General features: G+C 42.4%; 1 protein-coding gene across 1 annotated transcript in view; it reads left to right on the top strand.

Annotated features, from left to right (window-relative positions):
- Nucleotides 1-14,644, top strand: part of LOC135221310 (5-oxoprolinase-like) — a 709,982-nt gene that overhangs the window by 550,474 nt on the left and 144,864 nt on the right. The window contains exon 13 of the mRNA XM_064259114.1: nt 12,720-12,876. Coding sequence (XP_064115184.1) covers nt 12,720-12,876 — 157 coding nt within the window. The remainder of the gene's footprint in view (nt 1-12,719; nt 12,877-14,644) is intronic.

Raw genomic sequence — 14,644 nt, 5'->3', positions numbered from 1 at the left:
AAAGGATTGAAATGTTCCAAAAAGTTTGAGAACCACTGCTGACTAGGCTATGCTTAATGTGGGAAATTTAATTTTTGATCAATTATAGTTGGATATAATTACTATTTGGAAAAATTAAAATTTTAATAAAATTTGTTTTACATGTACTTACTTACTGTAAAACAATATTGCAAGAATTATTTCATATTAATTTCAATATATGTATATTACTGTATACAATATAAACTGATGAAGCACCATTTGCATTCTGATAATGTTTACATTCTCAAAATTATCAGCTGACTGAGTTTTACCAACATTATCATTGCCAAGTGTTACCAAATGATAGCTGACTAAGTACTACCAACATCTTCAATGATATAGTTGCTAAATGAAGAATAACTTGGAGATACTTTAAAAATGGTGCTGCTTACCTATATTTATATATGCAAAAATTTTAAATGATGTAAAATGAAGTAAAGTTGTGATTTTGGTAGTTTTGGATGTTGCTTTTTTCTACTCCACAAAGTTTAGTAGTCTACACAACATTTGTTTCTTTGGCTGCAGCTACAACCTGCAGCTTAAATTTAGTGCAATATGTACTTTCTTATGACCTTCTCCCTTGAGTCAATGAATAAAAACTTATCTTTATTTATGGAAGTCACCATTGAGAATTAGCAAATTTTAATGCAACTCTTAATATAAGTGTAATAGTTGTGTTAGCTAAATATCAATAAATAACTACTATTTCTTGATTCAGTTGTTTCTGTCAGTACTTACCACTGTTTTTGCCAGTGTTTTCCATGAAGTACTTAGTGCTTGTTAATAATGAGACAATAATGAAATATTATACAAACCATAAGTTTGATACACCCATTACAGTAATTAATTAAAACAAAGTTAGATGTAATGTGTATTACCAAAGGAACCTATTAAAAACTGAGAAACCTCAGTACAGTGGTACCTCGAGATACGAAAGGCTCAACTTACGAAAAACTCGAGATATGAAAGCCAATGCGAAAAATTTAACGGCTCTACATACGAAAAGTTTTTCAAGATACGAAAGGTTTCTGAAAGTCCGAGATTTGCCCGGATTAACAATTTTGAAACTCGTGCCGCGCGCCGCCATCGTAGTACTAGTAGACTCGCCACCATCCTCCTGCTCTCCCATTGGTTCCTGATGCTAGTCACCGCCATGAGATCCTTCTCTCCTATTGTACAGCATCCCTTTCATCATGCATCTTGTACGTACGTGGTGGCGTGCCTACCTCGGCCACTTCGTACCAGCATCTTTATCGTACGCATGCGGCATTCGTTCGATCCAACGATTTCGTTTAGTAACTGCAGTATATTATTGTGTTGTGTGAAAACTTTATTGTGTAACTTATACGTAAATTACGTACAAGATAACGTAGTCATGGGCCCCAAGAAAGTTGAAATTCACGGAAAGAAGTGCATGCTCTCTTTGGAGACAAAAGATGGAGATCATCAAGAAGTACGAAGCTGGTATGCGATTGAGTGTGATCGCAAAGGAATACGGCCGTAATCCATCCGATAAAAAAAAAAACAATAGGCACCATCCTTAAACAGAAGGATGCCATCAAAGCAGCTACACCGTCGAAGGGCATCACTATTTTGTCCAGCAAGAGGACCCACGTGCACGACAAGATGGAACGGCTGCTCCTTGTCTGGAAAAATATCAAAGACAAACAAATCGCTGGTGATACGGTAACGGAGACGGCAATCGCCCACAAGGCCCAGCGCTATTTTCGGTGATTTGATTGCACAGGGCTGGAAGACTACGGTAGGGAAAGGGACTTCAACGCCAACCCCAGAGTTCAAGGCTTCGCATGGCTGGTTCGAGAAATTTCGTAAATGGACTGGCATCCATTCAGTGGTGCGTCATGGGGAGGCTGCCAGCTCGGACACGAAAGCGGCCGAAGTATTTAAGAAAACTTTCGACGAGAAGATGACCAAGGAAGGCTACAATTCTCAGCAGGTTTTCAACTGTGATGAGACTGGCCTTTTTTGGAAAAAAATGCCTCGTCGGACGTACATCACGGAGGAAGAGAAGAAGCTACCTGGGCATAAGCCTATGAAAGACAGGCTTACGCTCGCACTTTGTTCGAACGCCAGTGGGGATTGCAAGGTTAAGCCCCTATTGGTGTATCATTCCAAGACTCCTCAAGCCTTCAAGGCCCACAAAGTGCTGAAGAGAAGCTTCCAGTGATGTGGAGGGCTAGTGCAAAAGCCTGGGTAACGAGGCTTTTGTTCACGGAGTGGGTAAATCTGTGTTTCGGCCCGACTGAAGAAATTCTTGGAAGAGAAGTGCCTCCCCCTGAAATGTCTGCTGGTGTTGGACATTGTCCCTCCCCACCCTCCTGGCCTCGAGGAAGATATCCTAGCAGAGTATTCCTTCGTTAACCCTTAAACGCCGAAGCGGTAAATAAAAAAATGACTCCCGTGTGCCGGAGGGGTTTGAGAGTGAGCGCGTAAGCGGAAAAAATATTTTTTAAAAAAAATCACAGCGCGCTTAGTTTTCAAGATAAGAGTTCATTTTTGGCTCCTTTTTTTGTCATTGCTTGAAGTTTAGTATGCAACCATCAGAAATGAAAAAAATTATCATTATCATATATAAATAATGCGATATATGATAGCGCAAAAACGAAATTTCATATATAATTATATTCAAATCGCGCTGTGCGCCAAACGGTTAGAGGTAACAAGTTACTTTTTTTTTCGTTGTAATGTGCACTAAATTGCAATCACTTTGATATATAACACATTGTAAAACGATAAAAGCAACACCAGAGAAAAATATCACAAAATGATGCATGAATTCGTAGCGCGCGGATGTAAAAAAATAATTTTTTAAAAATTCACCATAAATCGAAATATTGTTATAGAGACTTGCAATTTTTTTTCAAAATGAAGGAAAATGATTGAATATTACTAGACTGTAAGAGTTTTAGCTTACAAATGCAGTTTTTGACCATTTTCAAACGAGTTAAAGTTGACCGAATGTCGAATTTTTGTTTAAATTTTTTTTTATATGCAAATATAAAAAAAATGAGAAATGCTACAACCTTCCAATAATTTTTGTTATATTGTGCATGTTTTTGCGCACATTTTCATATATAAACTCTAAAAAAAGCGTAATCTGAAAACGGCTCAAATATTAGGAGAATGTGACCTACGCGTTTCGAGATTGTTTTCGGCCGAGAATCGGCGCGCGGACGGAATAAAAATATTTTTTTCAAATATTCACCATAAATCGAGATATTGTTCTAGAGACTTGCAATATGTTTTAAATTGAAGATAAATGATTGAATATTACTAGACTGTAAGATTTTTATGTTACAAATGCAATTTTGTTTTTTTACCATTTCGGTTGAGTCAAAGTTGACCGATCGTAGTTTTTTTCGTACTTATCGTATTTTATAGGAAATATTTCAAAAATGATAAATGCTACAACCTTCCAATATTTTTTGTTATATTGTGCACGTTTTTGCACACATTTCCATATATAAACCTCTAAAAAAAGCGTAATATGAAAAGGCACAAATATTAGGAGAATGTGACCTACGCGTTTCCGAGATTTTCGGCCGAGAATCGGCGCGCGGACGGAATAAAAATATTTTTTTCAAATATTCACCATAAATCGAGATATTGTTCTAGAGACTTGCAATATGTTTTAAATTGAAGATAAATGATTGAATATTACTAGACTGTAAGATTTTTATGTTATAATGCGTTTTTTGACCTTTTCGGTTGAGTCAAAGTTGACCGATCGTAGTTTTTTTTCGTACTTATCGTACTTTATATGCAAATATTTCAAAAATGATAAATGCTACAACCTTCCAATATTTTTTGTTATATTGTGCATGTTTTTGCGCACATTTCCATATATAAACCTTTAAAAAAAAGCGTAATATGAAAAGGCTCAAATATTAGGAGAATGTGACCTACGCGTTTCGGAGATTTTCGGCCGAGAATCGGCGCGCGGAGGGGAAAAAATATTTTTTTCAAAAATTCACCATAAATCGAGATATTGTTCTAGAGACTTGCAATTTGTTTTAAAATGAAGATAAATGATTGAATATTACTAGACTGTAAGATTTTTATGTTATAAATGCATTTTTTGACCTTTTCTCGGTTGAGTCAAAGTTGACCAATCGTAGTTTTTTTTTCGTACTTATCGTACTTTATATGCAAATATTTCAAAAATGATAAATGCTACAACATTCCAATATTTTTTGTTATATTGTTGCATGTTTTTGCACACATTTCCATATATAAACCGTTTAAAAAAAGCGTAATATGAAAAGGCTCAAATAGTAGGAGAATGTGACCTACGCGTTTCCGAGATTTTCCGGTCCGAGAATCGTCGCGCGGAGGGGAAAAAAATATTTGTTCAAAAATTCACCATAAATCGAGATATTGTTCTAGAGACTTTGCAATATGTTTTAAAATGAAGATAAATGATTGAATATTACTAGACTGTAAGATTTTATGTTATAAAAAGCGTTTTTTTGACCTTTTCGGTTGAGTCAAATTTGACCGATCGTAGTTTTTTTCGTACTTATCGTACTTTATATGCAAATATTTCAAAAATGAGAAATGCTACAACCTTCCAAAATTTTTTGTTATATTGTGCATGGTTTTGCACACATTTCCATATATAAACCTTTAAAAAAAGCGTAATATGAAAAGGCTCAAATATTAGGAGAATGTGACCTACGCGTTTCCGAGATTTTTGGCCGAGAATCGGCGCGCGGAGGGAAAAAATATTTTTTGTTTTTTTCAAAAATTCACCATAAATCGAGATACTGTTCTAGAGACTTGCAATTTGTTTTAAAATGAAGATAAATGATTGAATATTACCAGACTGTAAGATTTTTATGTTATAAATGCGTTTTTTTGACCTTTTCGGTTGAGTCAAAGTTGACCGATCGTAGTTTTTTTCGTACTTATCGTACTTTATATGCAAATATTTCAAAAATGATAAATGCTACAACCTTCCAATATTTTTTGTTATATTGTGCATGTTTTTGCGCACATTTCCATATATAAAACTATAAAATAAGCGTAATATGAAAAGGCACAAATATTAGGAGAATGTGACCTACGCGTTTCGGATATTTTCAGGCGAGAATCGGCGCGCGGAGGGAATAAAAATATTTTTTTTCAAATATTCACCATAAATCGAGATATTGTTCTAGAGACTTGCAATTTGTTTTAAAGTGAAGGTAAATGATTGAATATTACTAGACTGTAAGTAATTTGCTTACCCCAAAAAAAAAATAAAAACATATTTATAATATATATAATATATATATATTATATAATATATTATATATATATATATAAGCGAATACCACGGGAAATGATAGACAGGAATCCAAGCGCTTTCGTCTTTATTCAGACATCGTCAAGGAGCTACTGACGATGTCTGAATAAAGACGAAAGCGCTTGGATTCCTGTCTATCATTTGTGGTATTCGCTTATTTATGAAGTCACGTGCATCTACTGTGATTTTTTGAAGCATATTATATATATATAATATAATATATATATATATAATATATATAGATATATATATATATATATAATTTTTTTTTTATACGACAATAAAATATATATATTACATTCTTCGATTCTGGTACCAATACATAAATAAAAGGAATGCAGGTGACACTTCTCTTTTCGCATACAATGAAATGTCTTATTATTATTTTATCATGCACACATTCAGATATATAAAAAATTGTCAATAAATATAAAACTAAATATAAAATAATGCAGAATACTCACTCGTAATCCGACTCTTCGTTCTTATTCTTGTTTTCTCCCTCCTCCATTGAAGAGTCTTGCATTTTTTTTCCACTCGACATGACGAGGTACAGGTGGAGGAGGGAGACGCGCGCCCTACTGCTGATGGACCCGGCGGCCCCGTGCGCCCTCCGCTGTCGGTTTAGGGGGCGCGCTCCAATACATGACCTTAGTGTGGTACTTTCGGTCACACTCCCCTATCCTGCAAGAGCAACTTTGCAGAGACGACAGAAGACCGGGTGTCTCTCCTTCTGCCATTCATATGGCACACCTGGGCAACCGTTTCTGCCTTCGCCCTTCTAAGGCATCCAGTATGTGTTCCCCTGGCTGCAGCCGACACGCAGGGTCCACTACCCGACGAGAAGCGGTGATGGCGGGGCCGGCAGCAAGAGGGGCGTCGTCAGCAGGGGCGGCGGCAGCAGGGGCGTCGTCAGCAGGGGCGGCGGCAGCAGGGGCGTCGTCAGCAGGGGGCGGCGGCAGCAGGGGCGGCGGCAGCAGGGGCGTCGTCAGCAGGGGCGGCGGCAGCAGGGGTGGCGGCAGCAGGGGCGGCGGCAGGTCGAGCGAAGTTGGCCCTCCTATCTGCCCTTTCCTCTAGGGGCAGATCTGCAGCTCGGGGCAGGGGGTCAGTTATGGAAGGCCACTCATCGGGATCAAAGTTGATGAGGGCATTCCCGGCTACCTCTAGGAACTGTATGTGGGTCAACCTCGGAAGATTGTCACCGCGGTACCCACAGTACAGTATGTAGGCATTTTGGAGGGCCAACTGAAGGATGTATTTGAGGAGCTTCTGTGTCCACCTTCTGGTTCTCCTGGCGGAAGGGATAGTTACTGGATGAGCTGATCAAAGAGATCAACTCCTCCCATGTGCCTGTTGTAGTGCCCAATGACAGTAGGCCGCTCGGTACGAAAACTCCTCAAACACAACTCGGACCCTGTCGACGTGTCTTCTTCCGCTGTATGATCTCTTCTTGGATGGGTTTCATGACTCGTCGTAATCATGGGTGGGGACGAGTCGGACTCCCTTCCAACAGATGACGAAGACAGCGCCCTTCCGCCGCCACTCTGTCTCTCCTCTTGCCAGGTGTTGTGGATGACTAGCGAACCTCTTGAGGACATTTGGGGCCCCACGCACCAACCGAAGGGTACCACTGACGTGAACACCTGCTTCATACAGTTCCTGGGCCAGGATACCGAGTTATAATAATTATCCATAAACAGGTATATCCCTGGTTACGGAAACGTCCCACAAGGTTGAATACAGTGTCACGCAGCGTGGAGAAGACCCCGGTATACACTGAAAAGGTCCACAACGTATCCAGTGTTGGCCTCGGTAATGAGAAAGAATTTCACACCATATTTCTTTGGCTTCTTGGGGTTATACACTTTTATACTAAGACGTCCTTTGTAAGGCATCATCCCCTCATCCAAAGACAGGTTCTTTCCAGGAATCACGAGATTACTACACCGCTCACGGATATAATCCAACACTGTACGCACTAAAATGAGGCGATCACTGTTATTCCGGGTATGGCCCTTCGGTTGAAGGCGTTGAAGTACCTGTCCATCGCCAGGAAATTATCACGGGACATAACGCCAGGCACATTCGGCATACATAAAAAATAATTTCTCCTCCAATATTGCCTGACGTCGACAGCAGGTGTCATACCAAAATAAATGTGGAGCCCCAAAAAATGTGCCATGTCAATGAGGTTGCAACCCCGCCAGTAATACGACAAGGTCGTCTTCAGCTCATACCGGCAGTACCGAGCGTAGTCCACCGTCTCGTGTACCAGGTATTCCAGCAATTCCCGTGTCAGGAAAAGCTGGATGAACCCCAAAACAGTCAGGGGTAATGGTACGGTCATCCCAGGGGTTGCCGTGAAGGGGTGCATGTTAGGAGGGGTCCTCCGTCCACCCCTCGTCACTCTCCGACGACCGACCTTCACCTTGGCTGGCATGACGAGCCGACCTTCTACGTGCCCGTGCCCGCGCACGCGCAAGGGTGCGGGCACAATGCACACTACCACACACCTCCTCCTCCTCCTCCTCCTCCCCTCCTCCTCCTCCTCCTCCTCCTCCCTCCTCCTCCTCCTCCTCCTCCTCCTCCTCCTCCTCGTTGGCCTCTTTGGCCCATTACCCTCACTTAGGCCCTCACTTTCTGTATCGTCCTCTGCGATAAAACTTGAGCCCGTATCCCCACCCTCCCCCTCCTCCTCAGATTCCCCTCGTATGCACTGAACCCACTGAATTCGAGCTCACTTTTGGGATGTGAGCCTCGAACGGACATTGGGGGCAAATATTCATCCTCACTTTCATCGGGACTGATGTCCTCATCACTCGATGGACCATCCGCCATCAAATGATGGACTTGATTGCGACATGTTTTTCCTGATCGAAGCTCCGAAAGATATTCGTCTATGTCCCTTGGTTGGAGGCCTCCCAAATGCCTACGAATGCCCCTAAGGACGCCCACATGCTTCCTAGGGGTAACCAAAGGCATACGATGTGTTCCTGAAACACTTTCCAGCCACACGTGGCCGCACAGAATGGCCTTGAGGCGCGGGGTCATGCTGGGTGCTTGGCCACTCGCCAGCATCCAGGTCCAAAACTCGCCTTACACGATCCCTTCCGACAGGTAAAACGCGCCTTTCATGGTTCACATGTCGTTGAGTCATATCTAGGAATGTCCTGTAGCAATACAAATGCTCAAAGTCTCGCACAAGTCCAGAAAAACACGCTTTTCACGAAAGATCGCTCTCGGATGGTGCGCTACTGATGCTGGCTGGAGCGAGAAGAAGGGATATCACGCATGCGCACCTGGGTCACGCTTCAAAACAAAACAAGGCCTTGATCCGTGAACTCCCAGTATTCCCCAAGGCGCGTGATTCAAAAGTTTTAGGCTGGTAGGCCTATAAGTATTTTTCCGCGAATTTTAAAAAATACTTTCGTATGTCAACGTAAAATACGTCCAGTTGGCACCCGACAGACAATTTATCTCGACGTAAAATACGTCCAGTCGGCGTTTAAGGGTCAAGATTCTTTTTCTTCCACCCAACACCACCCCTCTCCTCCAGCCCATGGACCAGCAAGTAAGTGATAGCGAACTTTTAAGAAGCTGTACATGAAACATCTTTTCAAGAGATGTTTTGACATCACCGATACCACAAACCTCACCTTGCGTGAATTTTAGAAGGAGCATTTCGACATCGTCATTTGTATCCGACTCCTCGACCCAAGCTTGGCAGGAGGTTTTGAGGCGAACCTTGAATTCTTCGTGGAGGAAACTCTGGCCTGATGCCGTATCCACCCGAGACTTCGAGGGATTCGACGTGGGCAAAGCTGGTGCTGCAGAGTCCGAAACAGTTGGCGATCCCGAATCTGTTTCCCAACCAGATCTTGACGAGATCGTTGCACTCGGCAAGTCCATGGGGCTGGTCGTCGACGAGGACGACATCAACGACCTTCTCAAGGAGCACCAAGAGAAGCTTACGACGGATGACCTGAAGGAGTTGGAGACCATGCAACATAACGTCGTTCAAGAGGAGTTTCTCTAGCAGCGGCGAGGAAGAGGAGGAGGACCCTATGACAACGGCAGAAATTAAGGATGTTCTAGCCGCTTTTCATAAAGTGCAATTGTTTATCGAAAAAAGTCACCCCGAAAAGGCTCACACAGGTTGTATGCTTGCGCAGTTCGATGACGTTTGCCCGAGTCGTTTCAGGAACATTGTGAAAAGTAGGCAGAAGCAATCTTCCTTGGATCGTTATTTTTTAAAGAGGCCTTCAGCATTAGCAGGAGTAAGCAAAAAGGAAGAACCAAGTGATAAAAACAGAAAGTTGAAAGCAAAAAGGAAGAACCAAGTGATGAAAAAAAAAGTTTGAAAGCAAAAAAGGAAGAACAAGTGATAAACAGAACGTTGAAAGTGGTGATGAAGTTTTTTGTAAAGTTAAGTGTTACAGTTTTGTTAACGTGTTTCGTAAATTTTAGTTTTAGTTTTCCTTAAATTTTTTATGTGTTTTCGTAAAGTTAAGTGTACGTACGTGCGTACGTTATCTGCCGTTTGTCCTCCTCCTCCTCTGCCGCCACTTTTGGAGATAGCCTCACTCGAAAGGTAAGCTTCCACATTTTACGTACAGTATATTTCTTGTTACCATGTACACTAATATACACTTTATTTACAGGTTATTTTGCATTTTGTTATTAATTTAGGTATTGAATGGTCCAAATTGTTGTAGTATTTCATTGTTTATAGGTCAATTTAGCTTTATTATGAAATTTACTGGGGTGTTTTTGGAGGGCTTGGAACGGATTAGCCATTTTACATGTAAAATGTGGTCCAAGATACAAAAACCTCATGATACGAAGGGCGTCTCGGAACGGATTAATTTCGTATCTCGAGGTATTACTGTATAAGAGTTTTAGCTTACAATAAAGTTGACCGAAGGTTGAAATTTTGGCACTTATAGTTGTTTATATGAAAATATTTCAAATCTGATAAAAGCTACAATCATGAGTATTTTTTTTGTATTCTACATGAAATTGCGCACATTTTCATATATAATACTCCATGTAACGGCTAATTTAAAATGTTTCAAAAATTATGTCAAAGTGACAAAATAATTTCTGAGATGTGTCACTGATACTTTTTAGTGCGATAAGAAAGAAATTCGCACTTGCGCACCTGCGTAACGATTGTCAACAAAACAACACCTTGATCCGTGAGCTCCCAGCATCCCCCAAGGCGCGTGATTCAAAAGTTTTTGGCTGGTAGGCCTATAAGTGATTTTCCACGAAATTTTAAAGAAACTTTTTTTATGTCGACGTTTAATATGTCCAATCGGCACCCGGGAAACAATTTATGTCGACGTTTAATACGTCCAATCGGCGTAAGAGGGTTAATACGCGAACAAACCTTCGGTCTTAACAAAAGGATAATTTCTAGTGCCCAGCTGGATCCGGTTAAAAAGCAGATGAAAGCAAGGAATCTTTTGATATCTAGCAACGCATGCATAGATCGGGTGAAGAGTGGTCAAAGACCACGAACCTACGTCACTGTGTCAATGTCTTCTTTAAATGCCTGGGCGAGAGTCATGGTTGACCCCTCTCGGCCTTTACCCGGTTCATTGCCTGTTTCGTTTGTGTTTAGTATGTGTGTGTGTGTGTGTGTGTGTGTGTTTGGCTGATATTATGGCTGCTTCTGCTCCTCGGCCTCGGCAGTGTGTGGGCCCCAGAATTCCAGATTTTCCGTGTTCTTGTTTTCTGGCTTCGGCAGCAACCAATCCCATCACGTGTAGCAGGTGCCGCTCTAATTTTTGTACTATACGAATCCTTGCATGGAATACCGGGCATGGCCTAAAGAGCAGTGGAAGTTGTTTTATAACGAGAGAGCATCAGAGGGTTTCGACTCTTCCTTCATGGGAAGGTTTTTCGCCACTTCCCAATGCTTCGTCTTTTGCAGTATTCACCCCCAAAGTAGCGTTATTCCTGTGTCTCCTTCATTTTCTTCCATTGATTCTTTGCTGGAAGTATCGCCCCTTCTTCATGAGTTAATTTGATTCCAGGGAAGGGGGAGGCGTCCAAGATGGCGGCGATTTGGAAGACGCTTGGGCTGGGGGGGGACCCCCTTGGAGGGGTTGCTAGCGCACTTTATGGAGGCTCACTACCCCTCTCCTCAGGCTGGCCAGGCCCTCCCCCCTCCTCCCAGCCTCGTCTTAGTGGGTAGCCGAGGTCAGCAATCTTGTATTGCTCTGCCAGTGACTGTTGCCACTTCTTTGAGTCGGAGGGAAGCTATGGCGTCAGCCGTGTTGATGACGTCACGGGATCTGTCGTTGTGTATTCCTCCGCCAGTGGCATCTGATTCACCTTCAGACCGAGGGGAAGCAGTGATGTCATCACCACTTGTGATGTCACTCCCATCGATGACGTCACTCCCAGTCGTCTCCTCTGCACTGCCTCTCTCAGCCGTGACGTCATCTCTGCCGCCCAGTTCGCTTCAACTTCCTTCCATGTCATCGGAGCCTTCTCTTGCAGATCAGTCTGAGCTTATATGCCAGGCAGTGCTTAAGAGGTTGGACTCTGTTTTGGATGATAAGTTGGCTACCTTGTCGTTTGGGAGGACTGGAAGGAAATATGTTGCTTCGTCCCCGCCTCCTGCGAAGAGGCCGCATAAGAAACCAGTGCTGTCTTCCTCTCCCTCTTCCCCCTCTACGCCATGTCGGCGTATTAAGTGTTGGAAGGCTAAGGACTTTGCTCTTTCTTTGCCTACGAGGGAGGAACAACGCGGACATGTTCTCGAGAGTGTTGATGTTTCGGAGTGTTAGTGTCTCTTCCCTTGTGCAATCTGCAGTGGCTGCTTCGTCCTCTGCATTGAATTGTGAGCGTGTTGCACCTCCCCCGTCCGTGCACATTGCGAGCATGTTGCAACCTTCCCTGTCCGTGCACATGAGGCAAGTGCTCCTACTTCTCCAGGGTCAAAATATTTATGTACAATAATACACATATTGCATAAAAAGATATGTACCGTACTATGTTGTATTGTAAGTTTTGGAGACAATTTTTTTGGTTGTCCAAAATTTTGAATTATCATACACAAACTAGATTGTTTTTGCAATGTTTTGCATATGTGTGCAGTTCTTTTTAAATAATCATTATAGTCTATTTTTGCTTTATCCTGAATACACTTAATTATAGCACCAATGAATATTAGGTCTTTTGACCTTACAGTGTATTTTTAAGTGCCTTTTATCCCTCTTCGGCACCAGAAACTTGAGTAAATAACAACAATTTAGCTTGATAATGATTTCTTTTATAAAATATTTACATGATTATAATCACCTATCTTTTTACATAAAACTTGGTATTTGATGGGTATTATCAACTTTTAAGATGAGCTGTAATTTAAATGTTGCAGGAATGTTCGACGTCCAGTTTTCTATGTTGCTAGCCGTGGTCACCATGCAGATATTGGAGGTATAACTCCTGGATCCATGCCTCCACATTCCACGTCCATTCATCAAGAGGGAGCAGTGTTTATGACATTCAAATTAGTTGACTGTGGAAATTTTCAGGTAAGATAAACTTTAACTGGAAATATGAGAGAAGAGAGGAGAGAGAGAGAGAGAGAGAGAGAGAGAGAGAGAGAGAGAGCGAGAGAGAGAGGAGGAGAGAGAGAGAGAGAGAGAGAGAGAGAGAGAGAGAGAGAGAGAATTAAAAGTTTCCGTATGGTATACCACTTCGATAAATGATACTGTATTTCTGTAAAGTACAGTACTCAACAAGATATTTCTGGGCTCAGCTCGTGTCGGCCTATGAAAGTATCCTTAATATCATTCTTTCTAGGTAAAAATTAGCCTAAATTACCAGAGAAAAAAAAAACAAATTAAGAAAATGTCAGTAAAACTGACTCGCTCACTCTTAAAAAGAAGTGTCGGTATGATATAGGGGCGAGTGTGGAACACTACCACGAGACAAACACCAATTAGAACTTCCCTATCAAAATCCCCCCAAGAGAGAGCTGATACCAACGGGCGATGCAGCCTCTACTACTACTACTAGAGGACGCCACGGACAGCAGCGCCCCTAGCGGACATCCTTAATTTTTAGCACCAGCGACAAGTCGCCATTTTCTTGTGCTCGTGTTTTTTCTTGGGATTATCCGCTTTGGAATCATGGAACGCTCTGCTATCGCCACGGCTAAGTTAAGTAACTCATAAGTAACATTTTACTGTAATTTTATCTTCCGGGTACCAGTATTTTCCTTTTTATAGGTCAAATACGGTTCCTCGGTTGTCTCGTGGCGGCCATGCCGCCTCGTAAGAATTCCCGGTCCTCCATACTGGGACTTCTTATGCTTATGGGCTTACTTTTTTCACATTCATTGTATACATCGAATTTAGCTAGTTCAGCCCTCCTACCATTCTCTTAGCTTGGTATTTAGGGCTATTATTATTTTTATTTTCGGCCCAGCATCCCGGCTCTTGCTCTACATCGGCTATCGCTGGCTCCGAGTCGGCTTTCTGTTTTTCGATGGCTTTAATGTTTTTTTCGGAACGTCTGCCTCCTCCTGGGCTTCTTTCTCTTTTACTAAAAGTGTCTCTTCCCCCTTTTTCGATATATGATTTTATTTAGGGTGTTAGGCTAGCCTAGGTGCTTGTTCCACATGTTGGTACAGCTTGGTTCACGTGGCCCTACCACGGTTGTGTTGCTCGCGGCCTAGGCCACTTGCGGTCACGTGTACTATAGCACCTTACCCTGCCCCTTCCCTCCCTCTCTGATGTAGGGAGGAGCTGGGGGACCCCTTGGTTGTCATAACAACCTCATCGCCTTCTCTCACACTCTCGGAGGTGCCGGGGGGTTCCGCCAGCAGGGGGTATAGGGCGACCACTATGAGGTACCGGGTCTCCATACGGGTAGTTGGTGAGGTGGGGAGGAGTAGGCCATCCCTCCCCCCTTTCCTCGCTCCCGCCGTGTTTCGCCGGGACCCCCATCCCCCCCTCCCCTTTACTCAGCCACCTCCCTTACGATACGAAAGGAGCCTTCCGTCGCAGCCGGGGCCCCTTTGGTTATAGTATATTGGCTCCGCTAGCGGGCAGGGTGGGTGCTATGGATGGTCGATTGCTTGCCTACTATATCCTTATATCTCTCCCCCGCTACCGGAAGGGAGCTTACCCTTACCTACGCACTCTTCTAGTAGACGGGTGGAGAGAAGTTGTTTTTATGTTGTTATTTTGCTACTTTAAGGATATATACCCTATTATAAGATATTTTACAATGAATTGTGTATTATTATTTTCATTTTATCAACCATCCCCGCCATTTTACGTAGTGGTTTCCATT

Source organism: Macrobrachium nipponense, chromosome 2, assembly GCF_015104395.2.
Source record: "Macrobrachium nipponense isolate FS-2020 chromosome 2, ASM1510439v2, whole genome shotgun sequence".
Lineage (NCBI taxonomy): Eukaryota > Metazoa > Arthropoda > Malacostraca > Decapoda > Palaemonidae > Macrobrachium > Macrobrachium nipponense.
The sequence above is the reverse complement of the archived record's forward strand: the minus strand, read 5'-3'. Positions and strand labels throughout refer to the sequence as shown.